We start from the raw sequence: 24,691 nt of genomic DNA, 5'->3' as shown, positions 1-24,691 counted from the left end.
ACTGAAAAGAAAATTGAAAAATGAATAGAAGAAAGGACTACTGGTGAAGATCTGCCAGAAAATCAAGACTGGAAAAATACCCAACGACCCAATACAACAAAATATTAGAGTCTCAACAATAATTGTTATTGACGAAATTGAACACTAACAACTTATTTGGTATGGCCATGTCCAAAGAATTGATAATAGACGACTTCCTAAGCAAATAATAAAATGGATAGCAGTTGAGAGAAGTAAAAGAGGAAGATTAGGAGGCGTTCAAAAATCAATGTTGAGGAGAAATCTTCAGGCTGACGTTTGGAACTACAGGAGAAAATGGAAATTAGAAACCGTAAGGCGTAAGACTGTATAAAACCCAATGAAAAAATGTTTGGGCACAGACTTTGCCCCGAATTTGGAAGTGTGATCGGTGACACATCAGGACTTAGACAAGGACACCCTTTACCACCGTTACTATTCAATCTGGTCTTAGAATATGAAATAAGTAAAACATCGTCTAAGATGACAGGGGATTTACGAATCGAGGATCAAAACTATTGTTGGCCTTTGTTGATGATCTATGTAGATGAAGTGGCTCATTAACGTATGAGAGGTGTTTGCACAACTCGAGGGAAAAAACAAGTATTCTGAGTCTTCGAATAAAGGAATAGAGTCTTCGAATAAAGACCAAGCGTTGGGCAGAATATAACTATTAATGACCACAACTTTGAAGTATTAAAAGAGTTTAAATATCTGGAATCTGGAGGCGATAATCACAGATGACAACCACATAGAAAAAGTGGCCTCAGCAAGGATAGCTGCGGGGAATAGAACAATATACTCCCTGCCATCATTATTAAGATCTAAGCTGCTAAAAAGACAATCTAAATTAAGACTGTACTTACATGCCAATTATTCACCCAGTTGATACATATAGAAGTGAGACATGACACACATCAGCGGGAAATAAATAAATTGGTGGTATTTGAAATTCAGGTTCTCAGAATGATATTTCGCCTTCAAAGAGATGAATTCGCAGGAGAGTGGAGAAGGCGCCGAAATGCTGAATTGGTAGCTCTGTATGGTACTGAAAATATCGTCAGACATATAAAAGCTAACCAGATATGATGGGCAGGTCATGTGATAAGATGTGTTTTTTGAGAGACCAGAGTTAAAAGATCAGTAGGCTGTCCCAGAAAAAGATGGAAGGATGAGGTTGAACTGATTTATCTAGCTAGGATAACGAGAATCTCCACATAAACGGAGCCAATGTCGAACGAGTAGAGTAGACCAATATGCATATCTTTGAATAATGATCAACTCCACAAATGAATACTTCCAGGAGATTAAAATTAGAATAGAGAAGGCTAGAGCGAATTTTAACAAAATAAGAAAAGTGCTCTGCACAAGAGATCTAAAGTTAGAGCTAAGAGTAAGGTTGGCTAGGTGCTACGTTTTCTCGACTCTGTTTTACGGAATGGAAGCTTGGACCTTTAGTGCGGCATCAATGAAAAAACTGGAATCCTTCGAGTTGTGGGTAAGTAGAAGAAATCTAAAAATATCATGGACAGAACACGTTACAAACAAAGAGGTTCTGAGAAAGATGAATAAAGAAATGGAAGTCTTAAATACAATCAATACCAGAAAATCTTGGACATATTACACGTGGAGGGAGATACAAATTGCTCAATCAAACTCATTATGCAGGGAAAGATTCAAGGAAAGAGAAGCATAGGGAGACGCAGAATATCGTGGCTGCGCAACCTGAGAGAATGATACGGATGTATGTACATCAAATGAACTTTTCCGAGCAGCCGTCTCCAAAGTCCGAATAGCTATGATGATTGCCGACCTGTCGCGGAGATGGCACTTGAAGAAGAAGATCTAGGATTGGCGTACAACAAAGGGAACTAGAAGGCAAGATCGTAAAATATGGAGGGCCATAATGGATGCGCCAAAGAGTTGTCAAGAAGAAGAAGATTTGTCAAGAAGAAGAAGAAGAGTTGTCAAAAAGAAGAAGATTCGGTGACACCAGTATTTAAAAAGGGTAATAAGTAAGATCCCAATAATTATAAATCAGCCAGCCTTACACCTTATACCTAAGACTGAAATTATAAACTCTTCAACCTATAAACACGTTTAAAAACGTATAAATAATTATATCCCTTTTATCTACATACCAGTTAACATAAATCCAAACATTAAAAAACATATCAATTAATATTCGAAGACTGGCTCTTAACCAAAGGGGAAGGTGCTTTAATAGATTACATATTTGAACGCCCCAAATCAAGATTTTTAATTGGAAATGCATGGTTCATTAGATTTTATCGCCATATGCCGTGGAGCGAAATGTTAACCAGAAATGTGCGGCTTATTTTACTCCTATTTTATGGCATTTACGCCTCAAATAGAGCTTTTTTTTAATTTGGGACACTTTTGTTAAAGCCCCTTATAGTCCAGGCTATATCGTCGCCCCCGTTAGGTGAATTATTCCGATTCAATCTTTTTGCACAAACTTACTGAAATAGAGATCCTTATAACAAATCCATAGGGGGCCAGGCGGTACCGTGTTTGAAATAGCTATTTGTATAACAAGGGAGGAAAGTGCTACTTTTCCTCTCGAGAATGAATTTTACTGCCCGACGAGCAGCGGAGGGTCATATGTTATACATATGATTTTTCCACCTTCCTCAAATATTTTTCTCAGTATTTTTTTCATTTTAAAATAATTTATTTATGTAACTAACTGACAAAATTTATTAGAGCACTAAAACTAACAAGTAGATACAATATAACTGTCAACTGTCAAATATAAGTCAAATTATTATTGTAAACATTGTTAAATCAAAATAACAATTTACTGTTTTTACCATTCTGCAAAATACAGGGTGCTCTATAAATAAACTTTAAAATGTATAGATACTTACGTAACAGATAATAGAATCAACTATTTTTAATGGGAAACAAGCCACAATTTTACCAAAAACGATTTTATTAACGTTTCGAAGTCCAAATCGGGTTTCTTTGTCAAAATACAAAATACTACTAAAATAAACAAAAATTTTGTTGCTAAGTAAATAAATTCTTCTAATAATTTATTTAATCTGACTCATTTATATTGGTAATTAAGACGTATATTATACATTTTAAAGTAGAAGACTTTAAAATGATATCACCAATATTTATGAGTTGCGTTCCTGGGACGACTTTACTAAAAGATAGTTCATTCGATTACATGACATCAATCCCAACTCAAGAATATCCGTCACAAAAAAATCATAGCATGTGATCTGTCTTTAAAAAGACAACCAAATGCAACGATGACAGTAAAATTATCGTGTTAGAGATACCATAGTAAATCACGAGGGAAAACCAGGAAAAAACCTCGTGATACTATCCCGACATCGTTTTCAAAAAATTTTACTTTCAAAAAACTAATACCAAATTTTGACTTTAATATGTTTAAATTATAAATAATATTAATAATACATTAAAATATAAAATTTGTACTAACTTTATATGTTATTGACTTACTAATCGTGGTAGTTTCTTTCTATTGACTTCCTCTTTCAGTATGGGTAACCACATCCTACTGCATTCTACCGAGGAATTTGCAACACAATTGGTTTCATTTAGCATAATTAGAGCCGCTTCTTTGATTTTTCTCTTTTTACTATCTGATTCTTTCAGGACTATACTTGAATCTCTCCACTGAACTCTATGTTCATTATCCCATGCGTGTTGACATATTTGAGATCTATCAAATTCTCTATTTTTAATATAAGACTGATGTTCACTTATTCTAACGTTTAATGGTCTTGACGTTTCACCTAAATAAAATTGTTCGCATTCACAAGGTATTTTATAAATACAATTCTTTGTTCTTTCTTGTTCATTGTTAGGTTTAGTTTTAGATAGAATAGATCTCAATGTGTTTGTTGTTTTGAATGTTGTTGAAATGTTGAATTTATTTCCTATTGTTTTAAGTTTCTCGGATAGTCCTTTTATATATGGTATTGATAGATAATAGAATATTGTATAGGGCGTCAATAAGTTATTTCATCAATGACATACCATGACGTCACTTTTACTTTTCCTCCCTAGGGAGAAAAGTACTTTCCCTCCCTAGGGAGGAAAAATACGACTTTGCTCCCAACAATCAGGTCAGGAAAAGTATACTTTCGGTAGAGGTAGGTGGAAAAATTGTTTAAACAATTTGTTTTAAACAAATTCACAAAAATATTTTTTTTATTTCGAACAATTTTTTTTAAATCATTTGGGTCATACTCATACTAAGCAAAACAGGTCTCTTGTAATTTTTTTCTAAAATTGATTGTTGTCCAGTTATACGCGATTTAAAATTTGAAAAATGCGAAATTGGCCATTTTCAAGGTTTAATAACTCGGTTAAAAATTATTATTATGAAAGTTAGAAAGTAACCCAATCAAAGTTTAAAACCCCTCCTTCAAGATCCTAAAGAAATTTTGGTCATTATTTTATTACAAAGCGGTTATTTTTAATTATTAACAATGAGCGCTAAGTGCGTATTGAGGCGGCCGTCAATGTGAGTGCGAATAAAATGCACCATTCTGGCCGTCCAATGGTGAATCTCACTCGCACTCACATTGACGGCCGCCTTAATACGCTCTTAGCGCTCATTGTTAATAATTAAGAATAACAGCTTAGTAATAAAATAATGATAACAATTTCTTCAGGATCTTGTAGGGGGGGTTTAATCTTTGATTTGGTCACTATCTGACTTTCATAATAATAATTTTTAACTGAGTTATTATTATCAAGCCTTAAAAATGGTCATCGCGTATAACTCGACAACAATCAATTTTGGAGAAAAATTACAAGAGACCTTTTTCGCTCTGAATAACCCAAATGATATAAAAAAAATTTGTCCGAAGTGAAAAAAATTTTTTTTTGTGAATTTGTTTAAAAAAAATGTTTTAACAATTTTTCGAATACGGTACCGCCTGGCACCCTGTGGATTTGTTATAAGGACCTATTTTTGAGTAAGTTTGTGCAAAAAAATCGAAACGGAATAATTTACCTAACGGGGGCGACTATACAGTCTGGACTATTAAGGAATTACATGCATAAATCGACCTTTATATTTATTATTTCCTGTAGAACGTTTTGTGATTAATTTTTACTGATAAATATTCAATGTTAAATCTTGTTAAATCTTTTTTGTCAGGAATATTGTCCAGTAGTAGCCGTAGATTAAAGTTAATTAGATTTTTAACTAAATAGTACTTACCATAAATTCCACAGTACAGCTGCCCATTCACCAAAACTGCCAACCTATTAACATTTTTTGAGCATTAATATCATTTTCGTACTAAGTATCCAAAAAAGAAAGACTCAAAATGATAAATAAGAAACAACTAAAGAAATGGACAAAACCATCTAATAACTAGTAACTAGTAAACAAAATACAACAGGCTCAAACTAAATATTGTCCAACAAACAAAATGATGAAACACTAAGTCAACCTACAAGCACACCTTATAGAACTAAGGCGACAGATGAAAAGAGATAACAATATAAACAAAGAAGCGATAAATAAAATAAATAAGATGATCACAAAGGCAATAAGAAAATACAGAAGAAACAACAAAGTAGAAAAAACTAAACAAGCAATAGAGCAAAATAAGAACATGAAAGTTTTAAGAAGAAGCGTGCAAAGGGGAAAAATAGAAATTAACAAATAAACAAACAGAGCTGGAGAAGAAACTACAACAGAGATAAAATATTAACCATAATCGAAAAGTTCTACACATAGTCTATATAAATCAAGAGAAAAAGATAACAATACTCAACCACCAACAAGAGTAAAAACTGGGGTATTAAACCATGGATAAACCAAAATGAAAAATAATCGAACCCCAGGCAAAGATGGAATAGTATCAGATACGCTAAAAGCAGTGGCGGCTCGTGATTTTTTCAATAGAGGAGGCTATACCTAACTGTAAATTATCTAGACAAATTTGCACTAGCAAAAAAAAAATCAGCCAAAAAAATCTAATTTAAGGCCCCATTTTTTTGAAAATTTTTTATTTACATTTTATAATATCATCATAATTCATAATTATTTCATATCATATCATTTTAAAAATAGTTAGTATAATTTTAAAAGTGTATTACCAAAGTTTGTGTCATTTATTTGTTAACAATTCTATCTCTGTAAATAGACATGCATATCAAAATAAATACAGATTTGAAGTTTTGCTGTCCATACAGGTTGAAGGTTTACATTGTTTAAGATACTCAACTGAATTTTTTTAATTCTAAAAGCGGCTTACTCTGCGAATGCAAAAACACGTTAAATTACCGATATTTTGCTTTGCATTACAGATATCGGAAAAAGTTATTTAAACAAGTTGTTCCAAATATTATTCTAATCCCACATACCAAATTTCATCACAAAATTCGCATTTTTAGTTTTTTCATTATTTGTAGTCAGGATCCTAAAATCCGCAGAGGAGGCTGCTGGCCGAAAAATCTCACTTGCCCGATCTCCGGGCAGCGTGTGCGTTAAACGATGTGCAGCTCTAAGGAGACCGGGTCTCCTTAAACCATCCTTAAACGCTGCTGGGCTACGCGGAGCATTAGCAAGTGAGATTTTCCGGCCAGCAGCCTCCTCTGCGATTTTAGGATCCCGACTACAAATAATGAAAAACCTAAAAGTGCGAATTTTGTGCTGAAATTTGGTATGTGTGAACAAAACAGTGTAGCGTGTGTAAAAAATTTATGGGGAGGCTAAGCCTCCCTTGCCTCCTCTGACCGGCCGCCACTGGCTAAAAGAGAACAGACAGGATTCCGAGAAAGTTACGGAACTAATGGATAAAAACCCTAATAGTGGAATACAATAAACCTCTGGTGCTAATATTTATCAATTTTCACAAAACCTTTGATACAGTTGAGCTAAGCAAACTACTACAGGTGCTTAAAGAATGCAGGCTAGACTATAGGTATAAAAAATTATTATAGAATGTATACCTACAGGCAACAACCACTGCCAAATTACATACTAATAGTAAGCGAATAGAAATAAAGCGGGGGCTACATACTACACAAGGGGACCCAATGTCACCTAAACTTTTTAATGTGATGCTAGAACATGCTTTTAAGAATTTAGGTTGGCTTAAAAAGGAATAAAAATTGGTGGAGAATATCTAAACAACTTAAGTTTCGCTGATGATATAGGCTTAATAGCTGAGGATCTAGGAATGACAAGAGAGATGGTACAGGAACTCGTTGTGGCTACAGAAAATGTAGGTTTAAATATGATACCTCGAAAACAAAAATAATGACAAATTTGGTACCCAACCAGAACATCAGTATTGGTGTACAATGCAAGAAATAGAATTTGTAAATACCTAGAACATGAAATTATGATTGTTAGGGATAATAAGACCCTAGAACTGAAGAGAAGAATCAGTCTTGGCTTGGCACCATATGGAGAACAAATAATCTTTTAAAAGTGAGCTGCCCACATGCCCGAAGCGAAAAGTATTTGAACAATGCATCCTGCCAGTGCTGACATACGGAACAGAAACACTTACCTTAAAAAAAGCCTCGGCTACCAAATTAAGAGCCAGACAGTGAAGAATAGAGCGATCCATGTTAGGAATAACTCTGCGAGACAAAATAAGAAAAGAAGAGATCAGGAGAAGAATCAAGGTGACTGACGTAATCGAAATGATTGCAAGACTAAAATGGAGATGCGCAGGACACCTAGAATGACAGATGGGCGATGGATAAAAAAGTTATTGGAATGGAGACCAAACGAAGACAATATAACCGTCGGTCTAACACCTACACAATGGACTAACGATTTAAGAAGCAAAGAACGCTAAATAAAAACTGGATGAGAGCGGCATGCGATAGAGGGGGTTGGAAACGCGAGGAAGAGGTTTACGTTCAGCAGTGGACTTTTGGGGCTGGATGATGATAACGATTTTTAATATCATTTTCGTACTACGTGACCAAAAAAGATAGATTGTCTATCTATCTACGTAAGGATTTTTACAGCTGTCGCCGCTTTCCTTTTTTCAACCAACGTCTCCAGTCGTTTTTGTTCTGCCATTCTCCGTCTCTAAGGTCTCGTCTTTCCATGGCCTCGTCCACTTCATCCCTCCATGATCTTCGGGATCTACCTCTTCTTCTCTTTCCTATTGGGCTCCAATCCGAAATCTTGGATATCCACCTTGTACGATCTGCTCTTCTCACATGTCCATACCAGATTAAACGTTTTTCTTCGATGTAGCTGAGAATGTCTTGTTCTAGTGACATTCTTCGTTTTATCTTGTACAGTAAGGGGAAAACCCTTACTATATAATATAATATGTATCCAAAATATGTATATAGTTTAAGCATAATTAGGTCGATACAGAAGATGTTGTTTCTATGTTTCTATAATCACAAACAAAGCGAAGGTTGATTGATGGAGTTTGTTTAGGTAACCTTGCTAGTAAGTAACGATACTCACGTACCGTTTACTTTCAAAGTCCAAAATAAAGATTGATATAAAAACCTGAAGAGGGGTAAAAAAGTGCATTAATATTTCATTATTAAGAGTTCTATTATAGTTAGCATTTGTGCGAGATGGGTGTCTGAATGACTACCCCGCGAAACAACATCTTCCTAACCTTACGATTATGGATGTTGTAAACCTTTAAATAAAAGTACAGTTTAGAGTCAGTCTTTCCCTAGTTCCGATAATTGACTCCCTTTCCGTCCCTTAAGGACCCAACACGACATGGCGACCCTAATGGTTGAACCTGGACAGCTGAGACGACAGGACAGCTGAGGAGGAAGATAAGATGAAGAAATAGTTATGGGAAACAACCAAAATAAGGAGAAGTAAGAACAAATATTTATAAACCAGGCGGGAAACAGCGGAGGCACCACAGCTACTAAAGAAAAGGGTTACGATATATCCATCCCAGAGATATTGGGAGTAGTAGCGTTTGCCCTGGTCTTCATATTCACCGCATGGTTGATGTATAGACGATGGAGAAGGCAGGTGGAAAGACAAATACGACGAGAGGTGACTAGGTCTGCGGAACTGCTGAGAGTGGACGTCCAGTTTCCAGGAACAGCCACGAACCAATGAGAGGGATAAAGACAAAGTAAACGGTACGTGAGTATCGTTACTTACTAGCGAGGTTACCTAAACAAACTCTATCAATCAACCTTCGCTTTGTTTGTGATTATAGAAACAACATCTTCTGTATCGACCTAATTATGCTTAAATTATATACATATTTTGAATACATATTATATTATACAGTAATACTTTTACTGTACAATCTCCTCATTTCTAATGCGATCTATTCGTGTTAGTCTGCAGCTTCTTCTCATGAAATCTATTTCAGTTGCTGTAATTTTGGACCTGTTTAGTTTGTTTATTACCCAATTCTCTGCTCCATAGGTCATTATACCAAGGTGTTATATATTATCTTCTTTGTATTTCTGGTAATCTGTCTGTCCCACAATATCCCGTTCATTTGTTTAATACATGTTCTTGACTGTGCTAGTCTGCTGGTTATCTCTTGCTCGGTGGTTCCATTCTTTGAGAGTATGAATCCTAAATATTTGAATTTTTCACTGCCGTTAATTTCCCTATCATCGTCCATTTCCAAGTTTCTCACTGGTTCCTGTTCTGTTGTTAAGTATTCGGGGTCTTTTCTAGGTTTATTTCCAGTCAATTTTTTGTGTATTCCTCTCTAATTTTCGGAGCATATAGGACAGATCTTCTTCATCTTGAGCCGTTACCACTTGGTTATCTGCAAAACTTAATGTGTAATACAAGAAATTGTCCCGGATTGGAATTCCCATCCCTTCACATTTCCTCTTCCATATGGTTTCAATATTTGTTCTAGGAATATCTTGAACAGTGTCGGAGATGTAGAGCATCCCTGCAATAAGCCTTTTTTGGTCTTAAATTTGTTGTAAATAGACCGGGCAGTATCGTCGCCCCCGCTGGCGCAATTATTCCGATTCGATTTTTTTGCACAAACTTACTCAAAAAGAGGTCCTTATAACATATCCACAGGGTGCCGGGCGGTGACGTGGTCGAAAAATTTTTTAAACAATTTTTTTTAAACAAATTCACAAAAATAATTTTTTTATTTCCAAAATTTTTTTTTAAAGAATTTGGGTCATTTTAAGCAAAAAAGGTCTCTTGTCATTTTTCTCTAAAATTGACTGTTGTCGAGTTATACGCGATTAAAAATTTGAAAAATGCGAAAATGGCCATTTTCAAGGCTTCATAACTCGATCAAAAATGATTATTATGAAATTCAAAAAGTGACAAAATCAAGATTCAAATACCTCCTTCAACGCCCTGAAGAGATTTTTGTCACTGTTTTATTACAAAGCTGTTATTTTTAGTTATTAACAATTAACGGTATAGTCCAACTGTATCGTCGCCCCCGTTAGCGGAACTATTTCGATTCGATTTTTTTGCATAAACTTACTCAAAAAGAGGTCTTTATAACATATCCACAGGGTGCCGGGCGGTGCCGTGGTCGAAAAATGTTTTAAACAATTTTTTTTTAACAAATTCACAAAAATAATTTTTTCATTTCCGACAATTTTATTTAGATAATTTGGGTCATTGTGGGTAAAAAAGGTCTCTACTCATTTTTCTCTAAACTTGACTGTTGTCGAGTTATACGCGATTAAAAATTTGAAAAATGCGAAAATGGCCATTTTCAAGGCTTCATAACTCGATTAAAAATTATTATTATGAAATTCAAAAAGTGACAGAATCAAGATTTAAATATCTTCTTCAACGACTTGAAGAGATTTTTGACATTATTTTATTACAAAGCTGTTACTTTTAGTTATTAACAATTAGCGCTATAGTCCAACTGTATCGTCACCCCCCGTTAGCGGAACTATTTCGATTAGATTTTTTTTGCACAAACTTACTCAAAGAGAGGTCCCTATAACACATCTACAGGGTGCCGGCCGGTGCTGTGGTCTAAAAATTGTTTAAACAATTTTTCGACCACCCGCCGGCACTCTGTGGATATGTTATAAGGACCTATTTTTGGGTAAGTTTGAGCAAAAAAATCTAATCGAAATAGTTCCGCTAACGGGGGCGACGATACAGTTGGACTATACCGCTAATTGTTAATAACTAAAAATAACAGCTTTGTAATAAAATAATGACAGAAATCTCTTCAGGATGCTGAAGAAGGTATTTCAATCTTGATTTTGTCACTTTTTGAATTTCATAATATTCATTTTTAATCGAGTTATGAAGCCTTGAAATGGCCATTTTCGCATTTTTAAAATTTTTAATCGCATATAACTCGACAACAATCAATTTTAGAGAAAAATTACAAGAGACCTTTTTTGCTTAGAATGACCCAAGTTATCTAAAAAACATTGTTGGAAATGAAAAAATTATTTTTGTGAATTTGTTTAAAAAAAATTGTTTAAAAAATTTTTCGACCACGGCACCGCAAGGCACCCTGTGGATATCTTATGAGGACCCCTTTTTCAGTAAGTTTGTGCAAAAAATTCTGATCGAAATTGTTCCGCCAACGGGGGCGACGATACAGTTAGACTATAGCGCTAATTGTTAATAACTAAAAATAACAGCTTTGTAATAAATTAATGACAAACATCTCTTCAGAACGCCGAAGAAGGTATTTGAATCTTGATTTTGTCACTTTTTGAATTTCATAATAATCATTTTTAATCGAGTTATGAAGCCTTGAAAATGGCCATTTTCGCATTTTTCAAATTTTTAATCGCGTATAACTCGACAACAGTCAATTTTAGAGAAAAATAACAAGAGACCTTTTTTGCTGAAAATGACCCAAATTATTTAAAAAAAATTTTTGGAAATAAAAAAATTATTTTTGTGAATTTGTTTAAAAAAAATTGTTTAAAAAATTTTTCGACCACGGCACCGCCCGGCACCCTGTGGATATGTTATAAGGACCTCTTTTTGAGTAAGTTTGTGCAAAAAAATCGATTCGGAATAATTCCGCTAGCGGGGGGACGATACTGCCCGGTCTAAAAGGTTTTTTACCGCTTCTATTAACCTCTGAGTTATTCCGATTTCTTTCATCCTGTTCCATAGTTGTTTTCTGGGAACCATGTCATATGCCTTTTTTAAATCGATGAATGCCATGTGTACTGGTCTATTTTTTGCCATTTTTTTCTCAACTAATTGTTGCCAACAACAAAGATAGATTGTGTAAATTATTAAGAAATTTGTTAATACTAGGTCTGCGAATGAACTAGATTATTAATATAAACGTTCTGTTTCAGCTGTGCAGCGTGGCAGAGTACCACCGTCGCAGCCTTCGCTTCCAGGTTTACCAAATCAGTTCCTTAACTCAACAGACTCGATGAATACATCTCTAAGCAACCACACGTACCTCAGTAGTTACATATCACTATTATTAAGAGCAGAGCCGTACCCTACGAGTCGATATGGTCAATGTCTGCAAAGTAATAACATTATGGGCATTGACAATATATGCGAGTTAGCAGCGCGGCTGCTATTCTCAGCAGTAGAATGGGCAAGGAATATACCGTTCTTTCCAGACCTCCAAGTAACTGACCAGGTAAACATTAATACATACATAGTACAAGTCGGCAGAAGTATCTGAAACTGCCAAGGTCATACCGATCAAAAACTTTGATTACGTGACGTTGTCAGATCAATCAACTTTCAAAGGTTTTTCGGATTTTATTTGTTACTTGTTTCATAGTAAAATTTTCTTCTGCTTTCTCCTGCGTAAGTTTTAAAACATTGTGTATAATTTCATGAGATTGTAAATTTATGTTTATTGTTTATTATATACTTACTTACTTACTTAATCCAGAACTCGTCTACCTTTCGGTGTGAGTTATTACGGAGTTAGGTTCTCCGTCGTTTTCTTCCACATTTCCTTCCATTTCCTTCTATCCAGGGCCAATGCTTTTGTTCCTTCCATTTTATTCCTCTTTTGTCGGCCGCTTCCCTCACTTCTTCTGTCCACGTCTTTCTTGGTCTTCCTCTCTTCTTTCTTCCCATATCTCTCGCTTCATATATTTGTCTTACTATTTTCTCTTCTTCTCTTCTCAGTATATGTCCGAGCCATCTAAGTTGTCCTTGTTCGATTGTTGTTGTAACTGGGTGTATTTTCAGATTTTTTCTAAAGGTTTGATTTCTAATTTTATCTTTCCTTGTTTTCCCCTCTATTGTTCTCAAAAATCTCATTTCTGTGCTTATTAGTCTATTCTTTTGCCTTTTTGTTAATGCCCAAGATTCACCGGCATAAGTTAGAGTGGGTTTCACAATTGTTTTTACTATTTCCGTTTTTATATTCTTAGGTATTTCTTTCTTTTTTAAAAAGTTACTCTTAATAATATTGTACAGCTTGCCAGTCTTTGCAATTCTTTCGTTTATCTCATCTTCTAATTTTCCATCCTGGCTTATGATTACCTCCAAATACTTATATCTGTCTACCTGTTCAAGTTGCTTGCCATCTACTTCTATTTCATGTTTTCCTTTTTGTCTTCCAATTATCATTGTTTTTGATTTTTCTTTGTTTATTTTCATGTTTCTGATTTTTAGCTCTTCATATAATATATTTATATTTTCTTGTAATTGTTTTTCTGACTCACCAATGATCACCAGGTCGTCTGCGTAGCATAGTTCTGTTATTTGTATCATTCTCAACTTCCAATATCCTACATTATATTTTCTCCATTTGTGTTTGCATTATTTTATTACGTCATCTAGTACTAGGTTAAAGAGTAGTGGGCTCAGGACACAACCCTGTTTTAATCCAATGTTGCTGTCGAATACTTTTGATTTTTCATTTCTTGTCCTTACACAGCTTTTCGTTTTTTCGTATAAACTCTGGATGCATCCTATTAGATCTTGTTCAATTTTTCTTTTCTTTAGTATTTTCCAAATATCTTCTCTTTTAATTCTGTCGATGTATAATGTATATATATATATATATATATATATATATATATATATATATATATATATATTTTCTCTTCTTTTCACAAATTGTTGTATTGATTTCCAATTTTAAATGTATCTATTCTAGTCTATTCATAAACTTTTTACTGCGCCTAATGAGATTAAACGATCATGGAACTGGCTGTATGGCAAACTGCCGAAGCCATATTATATAAAAAAAAATCTGTCGAAAGCTTTTTTCATATCTATGAAACATACATGCATTTCTTTTTCTGTTTTAAGAGCTTTTTATATTATTTGTCTTAATATGAAAATCTGATCATTCGTCCCTCTTTCTTTTCTGAAACCACTCTGGCTCTCCTCAAAGGTGTTTTCTAGTTTTTCTCTTAGCCTGTTTTCTAGTATACTAGCATAAAGTTTTCCAACTATGCTGCCAAGTGTTATTCCTCTATAGTTTGAGCATTCTTTGCTATCTCCTTTTTTATAGAATGGTGTTATAATGCCTATCTGCCAGTCTAGTGGTACTTTCTTTTCATTTTTAGCTTGGTTCATGATGTTTAGTAATTGTTGTTGTCTTTCTTCATTCATGTATTTGACCATTTCTGCAGTTATATCGTCATGTCCCGGTGCTTTTCCCATTTTGATTTTGTTGATTGCATTTGTTAATTCTTTTTGTGTTATATTTCCTATCTGTTCCTGTTGCTCTTGTGGAATGTGTTGATTTTGTTTTGTTCTATCTTATCTCCTTCTACTTGTTCCACTTCCAAAAGTTCTTCAAAGTATTCCCTTCACCTCTCCATAATCTCATTCTCTTCTGTAAGTATGGTTCCATTCTTATCCTTCACGTTTTTCAATGTATTTGGTTTTGGTTTTCTCATGCTCTTAAGTGTGTTATAGAACAATTTCTGGTTTTCACCGAATGCTTCTGTTAATTTATTTCCAAATTCTACCCACGTTCTGTCTTTGTTATTTTTAACCGTTTGTTTAACTTCTGTTCTTTTTTCTTTGTGCTGGTCATAGCTTTCTTGCTTTCTGTCTGTTAGGTATTTTTTCCACAGTTGTTTCTTTTCTTGTACTATTTTTTCTAAGTCTTTTGTCCACCATGCCGTGCGTTTTTTGGGGTTATTACTTATTTTTGTTACTCCACAACTCTCTTTTGCAGCTACTAATAGACTATGTTTATAATCTTTCCATCTTTCTTCTATATTTTGGTACTTATTTTCTCTTTTCCTATGTTCCTCTACGCATTTCTGGTACCTCTTCTTAACTTCTATTTCTTTCAGTTTGTAGCTTCTGATTTTTCTTTTATTATTTTTCTCTTTTTGCCATTTTGCATGTCTTTTATTATTCTAAAACTCATTTTGACTAGATAATGGTCACTTCCAATCTCTGCGCTCCTTTTTACCTTAATATTTTTGACTGCTTTCCATATCTCGGAGTTAATTAGGAAATAATCCATGATTGATCTCGCGCCTCTACCCCTCTCTTCCCTTGTGTATTTGTGGACGTCTTTGTGTGTAAACTTTGAATTCCCTATTATCAGATCATTTTCGATGCATAAATTTATAGTCCGTGTTCCATTATCGTTTCTCGTCTCTTCTCCCTCTTTTCCTAGCCATTTTTCTATACCAGCATTTTGTTTTCCCACTCTTCCATTCATGTCGCCCCGTTATTATCAAATTGTTATTCTCTGTCTTATCTATTATTTCTTGAAGTTTTTCAAAATACTCATTTTTTTCATTTTTGTTTGTATTATCAGTTGATGCATATGTTATGATGTAACTATACTTTTCTTGTTTAATCTTTAGTTGAACTGTTAAAATCCTCTCGTTTGTGAATTGGACATCGATGATGTTCTTCATGTAGGACGGAGTTAAAATGACTGCTACTCCTGCTTTCGTTGTGCTACTTTGGTCCACTCCTGACCACCATATATTGAATCCGTCTTTTATTTCTTTCATTCCTGTTCATTTCTTCTTTGTTTCTGTGACTCCTAATATGTCAATTTTCAGTTTTTTCATTTCTTCGACTATTTCCTCTTCTTTGCCATTTATTCCTCTTGTGTTCCAAATAAGTACCTATTTCTATCGTTTCGTTATTTATTAGTTCACGCCCTTGTTTATGATAATATGTACATGTTTATTATGTTTATTAAAAAAATAATAAATACGTTCTAAATCTATTCGACGATTTTATCTGGCAATGTCGCAAAACCACTGATTTTGGACGAAATGCATTTTAAATGGATGTTTACTTTTTGCACCAACGCGTTCAACTGAAGTCCCCTCTCCTTGATTTTCTACCTGAGTAACCTTCGCGGTTTCAGATATTTCTGTACAATTGTACAAGCTTTATTATTATTCCATATTATTTATACTGTTTTTTAAATAACTCATGTATTTAAGGATTTCGCTACACTTATTCATTTATTCGGGAGTATAATTAAAATGTTAATTACTGACTGTAAAATCCCCTATTAATATAACTTTAATAAAAGCAGTGCAAAAATTCTATAACAACATCCAAGCAAACATAAAAATCAACAATAGATTCTCCGATAGCTTCACGGTGAATAAGGGACGACGACAGGGATGCAGCTTATCGCCAATACTGTTTAAAATCTATATAAATGAGGTCTTGAATAAGTGGCGGAAATCATGTTTTGGAATGGGGATACAGCTAAACGACGACTCAATACTATACACACTGCATTTTGCTGACGATCAGGTGGTGATTGCCCAAGATAAAGATGATCTAATACCTATTTGTGACAAAGTGGCTGTTTCGAGAATAAAACAAATGGAGCCTATACGTTAAGATAGAGTAAACCAAATATATGTGTATAGGAGGACAGAAAAATGAGTTACAACCAGAGGATGATATGGTTGTCGAGCCAAGCTCTGATTATGTATACCTTGGAACGAGAATCCAACAAAGTGCACAGTGGTTCCAAATGCCGAAAACGTGGTTATGAACCTTTAAAAGCGTATATTGTTTATATATATTGGAATTACTTTCGTTCTTAAGGATTCTTGGCATCGCTGATTACGAATCTGGCATTATTTTTTCTGAAAAACAAAATGGCGGATCCAACATGGCGGAAAGAAATTGAAAATATCAATCAAAAAGGAAAATTGTTTGTCATATTTGGTAGGTTAAGGTAGCTGATTACAAATCTAACATTACTTTTTTTTTAAACAAAATGGCGGATCCAATATGGACGAAAGAAGATCGAAAATTTTATTTTAGCCGCATTTTTGTTTAAAATGTTATACTATAAGGGACTTTTGAAACTGCTGATTACCAATACATTTTCTTTATGAAGTACAATATTCAGAACCTATTACTTATGTACAACTGCCCATACATACTCAACAATCGCCAGAATCATTTAATATGCGTCATTTCCCACTTTTGTATTCAAACAACTGCCAGCAATGCATAGGCAGTTATAGGCAGCTAAACCAAAGTGATTATGTATCTCCTTACTATATATTTTAAGATAAATAAACATTAGTTGCAGGATTATCCAGAATTTTGTACTTTTGGAATGCATCTTTACAAATTTTTAATTATTTCAAGTATATTTTCACTATTTATGCATTAACAAATTTAAGGCATTTATTGTTAATAAATGTTGATTTAAGTTACATGTTACATTACTACATACTTAAAAAAGAAGAATCTGCTTTACAGCGATAAAATTGATAAACTACAAAACGTTTTACAGCGTTTTCAATATACAAGTTCTTTTTCACTTTCTCTGCCGGCCAAAATAACCCCGGACATGGTCCACTTGTTCCTGAGTTGTGAACCAGAATACATCCAGTCTGATCATCATACCTGCGTATTAGGACTCTACGATAGTATGAGAAAACAACTGTAAACATGAAAATCCCTAAATAGGGACTCCTTTTTTCGCCTCATGACCACGTTTTCAGTATTTGGAACCACTGTGAAGTGGTAGGACAGAATTCGAAATAGAGGAAAGAATTATGAAAGGAAAGAAAGTAAGAGGAGCTTTGAACTCACTACTTTGGTCAAAAACCATATCAAAAGAAAAGAAAACACAGCTATATAATAGCATCATTAAAAGCGTGGTACTATATGGATGTGAAACCTGGCAACTGAATAAGCGAACAGAACAGAAGTTGCTCGCACTGGAAATGGACTTCTGGCGAAGATCGGCCTGCATCTCCAGAGTTTCATATATAACGAATAAACGAGTACGAGATATTATGAATAGGAAAACACACATAACAGAAGAAGTCCAAAAAAACAACTTTGTTGGTATGGCCATGTACAAAGAATGGAGAAACATCGACTCCCAAAGCTGATACTGGAATGGCAACCCCCGGAAAGAAGGATAAGGGGCAGACCGAAACCCACCAGAAAGCAATGTATGAGAGAGATCTACGACCAGGAGATTGGACAGATCGACGTGGCTGTAAAATAGGAACCGGAAGGCCCAGGCCGCTATAAACCGGTGTTATGTAAGCATATTATATAATTAATGACAGACTTAATAATCGTAGGATCAGGATCCGGATAAAAATGATTTACTATATTCCAAGAGATAACTACTTTTGGTGCCAAAAATTTTGCTAAATAATACATAACCTCAATGATATTAGTAAATTATGCATTCACACAAGGTATTGTACTGGTGGATTATTTTGTAGAAGAAGGACTTGTAACGGGTAGCTCTCTCAGGACGACAGACTCAGTAAGACACGGGTTAAAAATAAAGTAAATATACAGGGTGGTTCATCTTATTCGCCTCGGTGTCTGTACGGAAAACCACTTGATATCTTAAAAAAATTTCTTCACAGAAATATACAGGGCCTTTAGTACTACAATCTAAAAATAATGTGAATTATACAAGGTGCTCCAAAAAAGAGTGGTATATCAAAGTTATATTTTTCTTATGGAATGCCTTATATCTGATGACATTACTGAATTGACCTTAAAAAATAAGCTATACTTTCATAAGGGTTCCCTATACCTAAATACAGGGTGTTTTGATTTATTTCGATTTTTATGAAAATGTAAGGTTTTAGAAAAAAATAAATATCTACGATTCTAAGAATCAGTAACAAATTCTTTCTTGGATCTTAATAATAGACTATTTAGCATACTTAAACAGATGCTTATTGCAACAAAATTTCTTACAGGTTGGTCAAAATATGAGATTGTTCTATTAACAAATTCAAGCTGTAATAACTTACTTATTTTAAATAGAACACCCTGTATCTTACTAGTCTGTCGTATGGAAAATTTACTTAGCTTTTAATTTATATTAGGGTTTCCTATACCTATCTTTTACAGGGTGGTCAAAATATTAGATTGTTCTATTAACAAATTCAAGCTGTAATAACTTACTTATTTAAAATGGAACACCCTGTGTCTTACTAATCTATCGCGTAGAAAATTTACTTAGCTTTCAATTCTTATTAGGGTTTCTTATACCTATCTCCCTTTTTTTTAATATTTAAATATTCCCTAATTTGTAAGCTTTAAAAATTAGAATTAAGTACCTATGTTGTGGTTATGTACAACACATCATCAACACCGGCAATATACTTAAATATCTTAGTCAAGATACTTTCGTTAATAAAATTCATATTTTTATCATTTAATCACACAGAGTGTTCTTATTTTAAATGACATACTCGATATTCTATTCTTTATAATGGAAGATATTTAAAATCTCTTCAATTCCATGTAAACATTCTCAATACACATGTTATTCTGTAAATATAAACTCCCATGTAATTCTGTAAATACCCATTTTTACATATTTTTGTACAATAGGCTCGTTTTCGTCATAGTAGCCATTGCATTTAATTGTTTGTAATTGCGATTCAAAGATTCAAACAAAAAGTGGTGTTCTTAAATTTACTTAATAACCATCGGTTTAAGATATGAAAAATACTTATATGGAATGAAATATAATTTAAATATCTTCCAGAATACGACATCTAAGGGTATGTAGTTTAATATAAACATATTATTCAATGTCACATGTAGGTCAAAATCAACTAAAATAATACAACACTCTGTGTGATTACATGATAACAATGAAAATTTTATTAATGACAGTATCTTGTCTAATTTTATTGCCGGTGTTGGTGATGTGTTGTACATAACCACGACATATTTACTTAATTCAAATTTTTAAAGCTTACAAATTAGGAAATCTTTAAATATTTAACAAATGAAGGGAGATAGGTATAGGAAATCCTAATAAGAATTGAAAGCTAAATAAATTTTCTACGCGATAGACTAGTAAGATACAGGGCGTTCCATTTAAAATAAGTAAGTTATTACAGCTTGAATTTGTTAATAGAACAATCTAATCTTTTGACCACCCTGTAAGAAGATAGGTATAGGAAACCCTAATAAAAATTGAAAGCTAAGTATATTTTCTACGAGATAGACTAGTAATATACAGGGTGTTCTATTTAAAATAAGTAAGTTATTACAGCTTGAATTTGTTAATAGAACAATCTCATATTTTGACCACCCTGTAAGAAACTTTGCTGCAATAAGCACCTGCTTAAGTTTGCTAAATAGTCAATTATTACGAACCAAGAAAGAATTTGTTACTGATTCTTAGATTCGTAGATATTTATTTTTTGTAAAACCTTACACTTTTCTAAAAATCGAAATAAATCAAAATACCCTGTAATTAGGTATAGGGAACCCTTATGAAAGTATAGCTTATTTTTCAAGGTTAATTCAATAAGGTCATCAGATATAGGGCATTCCATAAGAAAAAATATAACTTTGATATACCAGTCTTTTTTGGAGCACCCTGTATAATTCACATTATTTTTAGATTGTAGTATTAATGGCCCTGTATATTTCTGTGAAGAAATGTTTTTAAAATATTAAGTGGTTTTCCGTACAGACACCGAGGCGAATAAGATGAACCACCCTGTATTTAAGAAAATTATATACATTTCAAAATAAACAAAATAAAATATAATTATATCTTCTGCAAAGGAAAAATAACATCATACTTATTACTGTCATCAAAACAATAGTAATATTAAAACGATTCAATACACAACACAATATAGACAATAACAATCTCGATACATGGATTCAACATAGCCATACATTCAGACCCGGAGACATCGCATTTCAATTCAATGCGATAACATTGAACAGTGACACGCAGTCACTCGTTCATAGTTACTACCGCTCACTGCGGTAACGGTTTCGGTGGAACGCCACGTCAGTACCGCGGCGTGTACCTAGGCACAGTTCCACCTCAACCCGGTGCATCTCTGCCATCGAGCTATTGCTAATTCAATACGTTAGCAATAACTGATTCTATGATTCTCCTGGCTCGGCTTAAATATGCTCTCGATGCCACTTCTGCTTCGGTTTCGTCCAGCGGTGGTATGAAGAGGGGATGCGCCAACACGGATACTCCTACGCTACGGTCGGCCGGCCGCCCGCCAACTGAGGCATCATATCATTACAGACTACAATTTACAGTTGTACCATCATTAATCAATCTTCCGTTGTCCATTGTTGGACATAGATCTCCCACATAATTTTCGATCTGTTTCGATTTTGTGCCTCTTGCATCTAGTTTTTCGGGCAACGTTTTAGATCGTTAGTTTATCATGTTGGTGGGCGACCTATACTTCGACAGGCATCATTTTTCGGTCTCCATTCCAGTATCTGTATTATTCCTCTGTGCTGTGCCAGTTTTAGACTTATATTATTGGCACCCCTCATATAATTTTCCCTTTTCTTTGAACTTATCTCTTTATTAAACGCTTTTCTTTAGTTCAATAGTTTGCGTCAAATCTTTAGACGTTAATTTGACTGCCTTTTCTCCAACGCAAATGAATGACAATTTGCAGACATAATATGCATTCGCGGAACAATACACGAATAGTCAATAATTTTTTTATGTTTATTAATTGTTTAAATACAAAAAAACGATTTTAATGGAAAATGCTTAAATTCTCTTGTTCTTTACAATGTAAAACTTGAAACTTTTAGGGATTGTAGCTAATGATATGAACTATACATAATTTCACTTTTTACGTTAATTGTTTACGTTATGCTTCATAAATAAACAATAAAGTTTCAAATTTTGAACGCTCATATATTTGTTTATATAAAAATTGGCGCTTATTCGTGTCAAATTTCAATACGATACGCGAATTCAAACAATTCGTGTTTTTATCGTAGTCTTAGAAAAACCACCGGTAGAGACGTTTTGTGCTACAGTTAACATTAGAATTCGTTTTGGCGTATTAATTAAACGCTGTTCTCAAGCTCAATCGTTTGGGTCAAATAATATTTAGACGTTAATTTGACTGCCTTTATATGCATTCGCGGGAACAATACACTAATAGTCAATAATTTTTTTTATGTTTATTAATAATTGTTTAAATAAAAAACGATTTTAACGGAAAATGCTTAAATTCTCTTGTTTTTTACAATGAAGAAACTTGAAACTTTTACAGATTGTAGCTAATTATATGAACTATTCATATTTTCAGTTTTTACGTTAATTGTTTACGTTATGCTTCATAAATAAACAATAAAGTTTCAAACTGTTTGCCGATTCCGACTACTTTTCATGTTAGTGCACCATATGTTTTATACATATTTTAATAAACATGACGATATAATTTAATGTTTAAAAAGTGTAAGACTAAAAAGTAAAAAATAAAAAAATATGAAAAAAAAAATTTAAGAAACGCTGTTTTTTAGTTACGAGTGACTAAAATTAAAAATATTATAAAAAAATCAACTAAAAAGTAAAAATAAAAAAAAATTGAAATATTCTAACACATTCGTTAAAGAAAAGCGTGGGGCGAAAACCATTTATTCGATGAAGACGCGCCACGCTTTTCTTTGACGAATGTGTTAGATCTTTTCAATTTTTTTTATTTTTTGCTTTTTAGTTGGTTTTTTTATAATATTTTTAATTTTAGTCACTCTTAACTACAGAAAAGCGTTTCTTAAAAAATTTTTTTCATATTTTTTTATTCTTTTTCTTCGTCTCTTTATTCTCAAACTTTTTTTCTGCCGTTGTTCCAAGACTTTCAATTGATTGCAGTATATCTTATGTCTAATAATACTAGTAGTTCTAACTCTCTCTGTGAACTGTCAAAGTATTTTTGCGTCGCCCTTTTCGACTTTTCGCTATCACACTTTTTGGTTATTTTATACTACTTATTTGTTGATGTTTAGACTTATTTTCTTGCCACCCTTCACATAATTCTCTGTTCTCCTTGAACCCCCACCACCAGGTCTCTTTATTCTCAAACTTTTTTCCTGCGGTTGTTCCAAGGGTTTCAATTGCAGTATCTTTAATAATACTAGTTGTTTTCTAACTCTCTCTGTCAACTGTCAAAGTATTTTTCAATCGCTGTTTTCGCTGTCATTGATTATTTTATCCTGTTACTGAAGAGAGTGGTAAAAGCTAAAAGATTAGGCAAAAGAAGAAAAAGACACAAGTTAAAAGAAATGAAATGCAATGCAATGGATACAAGAATCTAATTTACTATTTTTCACGGCATTGGGTGGAATGTGTACCTGAAGTTTAGAAAAACGTACTTGTGTAATCGAAAAGAAGTATGTAGTAACATTTAAGATCCTCTGTAGTGTAAAAGTTTAAATTCAGCATTTTCGAAGCATATTTCAAATGCACCATATTTGTTGCTCGAAACTTTATATTATACGTTTTGAAGATTAGGATCAATGGAAATTCCACAGCAACCAGTCAATGGAAATTATAAATTTTATTGATTTCATAACAATCGTAAAAAATGACAAAAACCGCGCAACGTTTATTTTAACAGTTTTGTCGAAACCTACTTCAATTGCGGCAAAATGCAAAAACTTCACCTACAAAACGCATTTTGATTTTTGTCGATAGGAGATTGATCAAGAGATATCGAATTTTTACCGTTGAGTTGGTACACATTTTATTTTTTATTGTTGTTGTTTCCTTTATTTTTTATCATCTAGTTTTTGGCACTGTATGTCTAAATCTTCACGATAATATTTTATATTATCTATCTGTGTTTTTGTTCTCATACTCGGGTATCTATTCCTGTCAGTGGCGGATCTAGAAATTTGCCTTGGGAGAGGAAATTTGGCTTAGAGGGGGAACTTCCATTGAATCACCAACCAAAAACATAAAAAAGATAAACCCAAACTACATAAAAGACATAAATAATATCTTACATGCATTAAGTTTTCATTAGCGGTTTTATTGGATTGAATTTGTTTGAATTTGGTTTGCGTTTCATCTCAGTTAATTTTTCTTTATATTTAGACCTGACTAGAGATCTCGGACCGTGTATCCGAGTCTGTCACCTTAACATCGAGGGCATAAGCCAGGCAAAATGCCAAGTGTTGCAAAAAATCCTACACGATAACGACATTGACCTGGTTGCCATACAAGAGACCCATACTGAAGACAAAGTCCAGCTTGATTTAAGGGGAAAGATACCTGGCTACGATTTACTGGGAGCCACCTATGATAAACATTACGGCGTCGCAACCTACATTCGCTGCAATATAGAAAATGGTTTCCTACTTTCTGCTTCCAATGAAAATAATATACATGAAGTAGTCACCAAGATTGGAGATATTACCGTAGTTAACATATACAAACCTCCAGCCACTACATGGAACCCAGAAGTGCTAAAGACTCATCCACATCCTACTATATACATCGGCGACTTCAACAGCCACCACGAA

At 33.7% G+C, this 24,691-nt stretch overlaps 1 protein-coding gene across 4 annotated transcripts in view; it reads left to right on the top strand.

The window, feature by feature from the left end:
- The window catches only part of LOC114333023 (steroid receptor seven-up, isoforms B/C), a 347,066-nt gene that overhangs the window by 210,033 nt on the left and 112,342 nt on the right, over window positions 1-24,691 (top strand). For all 4 annotated transcript variants that reach the window (XM_050663346.1, XM_050663347.1, XM_050663348.1 and 1 more), the window contains one exon: window positions 12,292-12,590. In XM_050663346.1, the coding sequence (XP_050519303.1) occupies window positions 12,292-12,590 (299 nt within the window). The remainder of the gene's footprint in view (window positions 1-12,291; window positions 12,591-24,691) is intronic.

The sequence above is a fragment of the Diabrotica virgifera genome, chromosome 10 (assembly GCF_917563875.1).
Source record: "Diabrotica virgifera virgifera chromosome 10, PGI_DIABVI_V3a".
In the NCBI taxonomy this organism is placed as follows: domain Eukaryota; kingdom Metazoa; phylum Arthropoda; class Insecta; order Coleoptera; family Chrysomelidae; genus Diabrotica; species Diabrotica virgifera.
The sequence above is the reverse complement of the archived record's forward strand: the minus strand, read 5'-3'. Positions and strand labels throughout refer to the sequence as shown.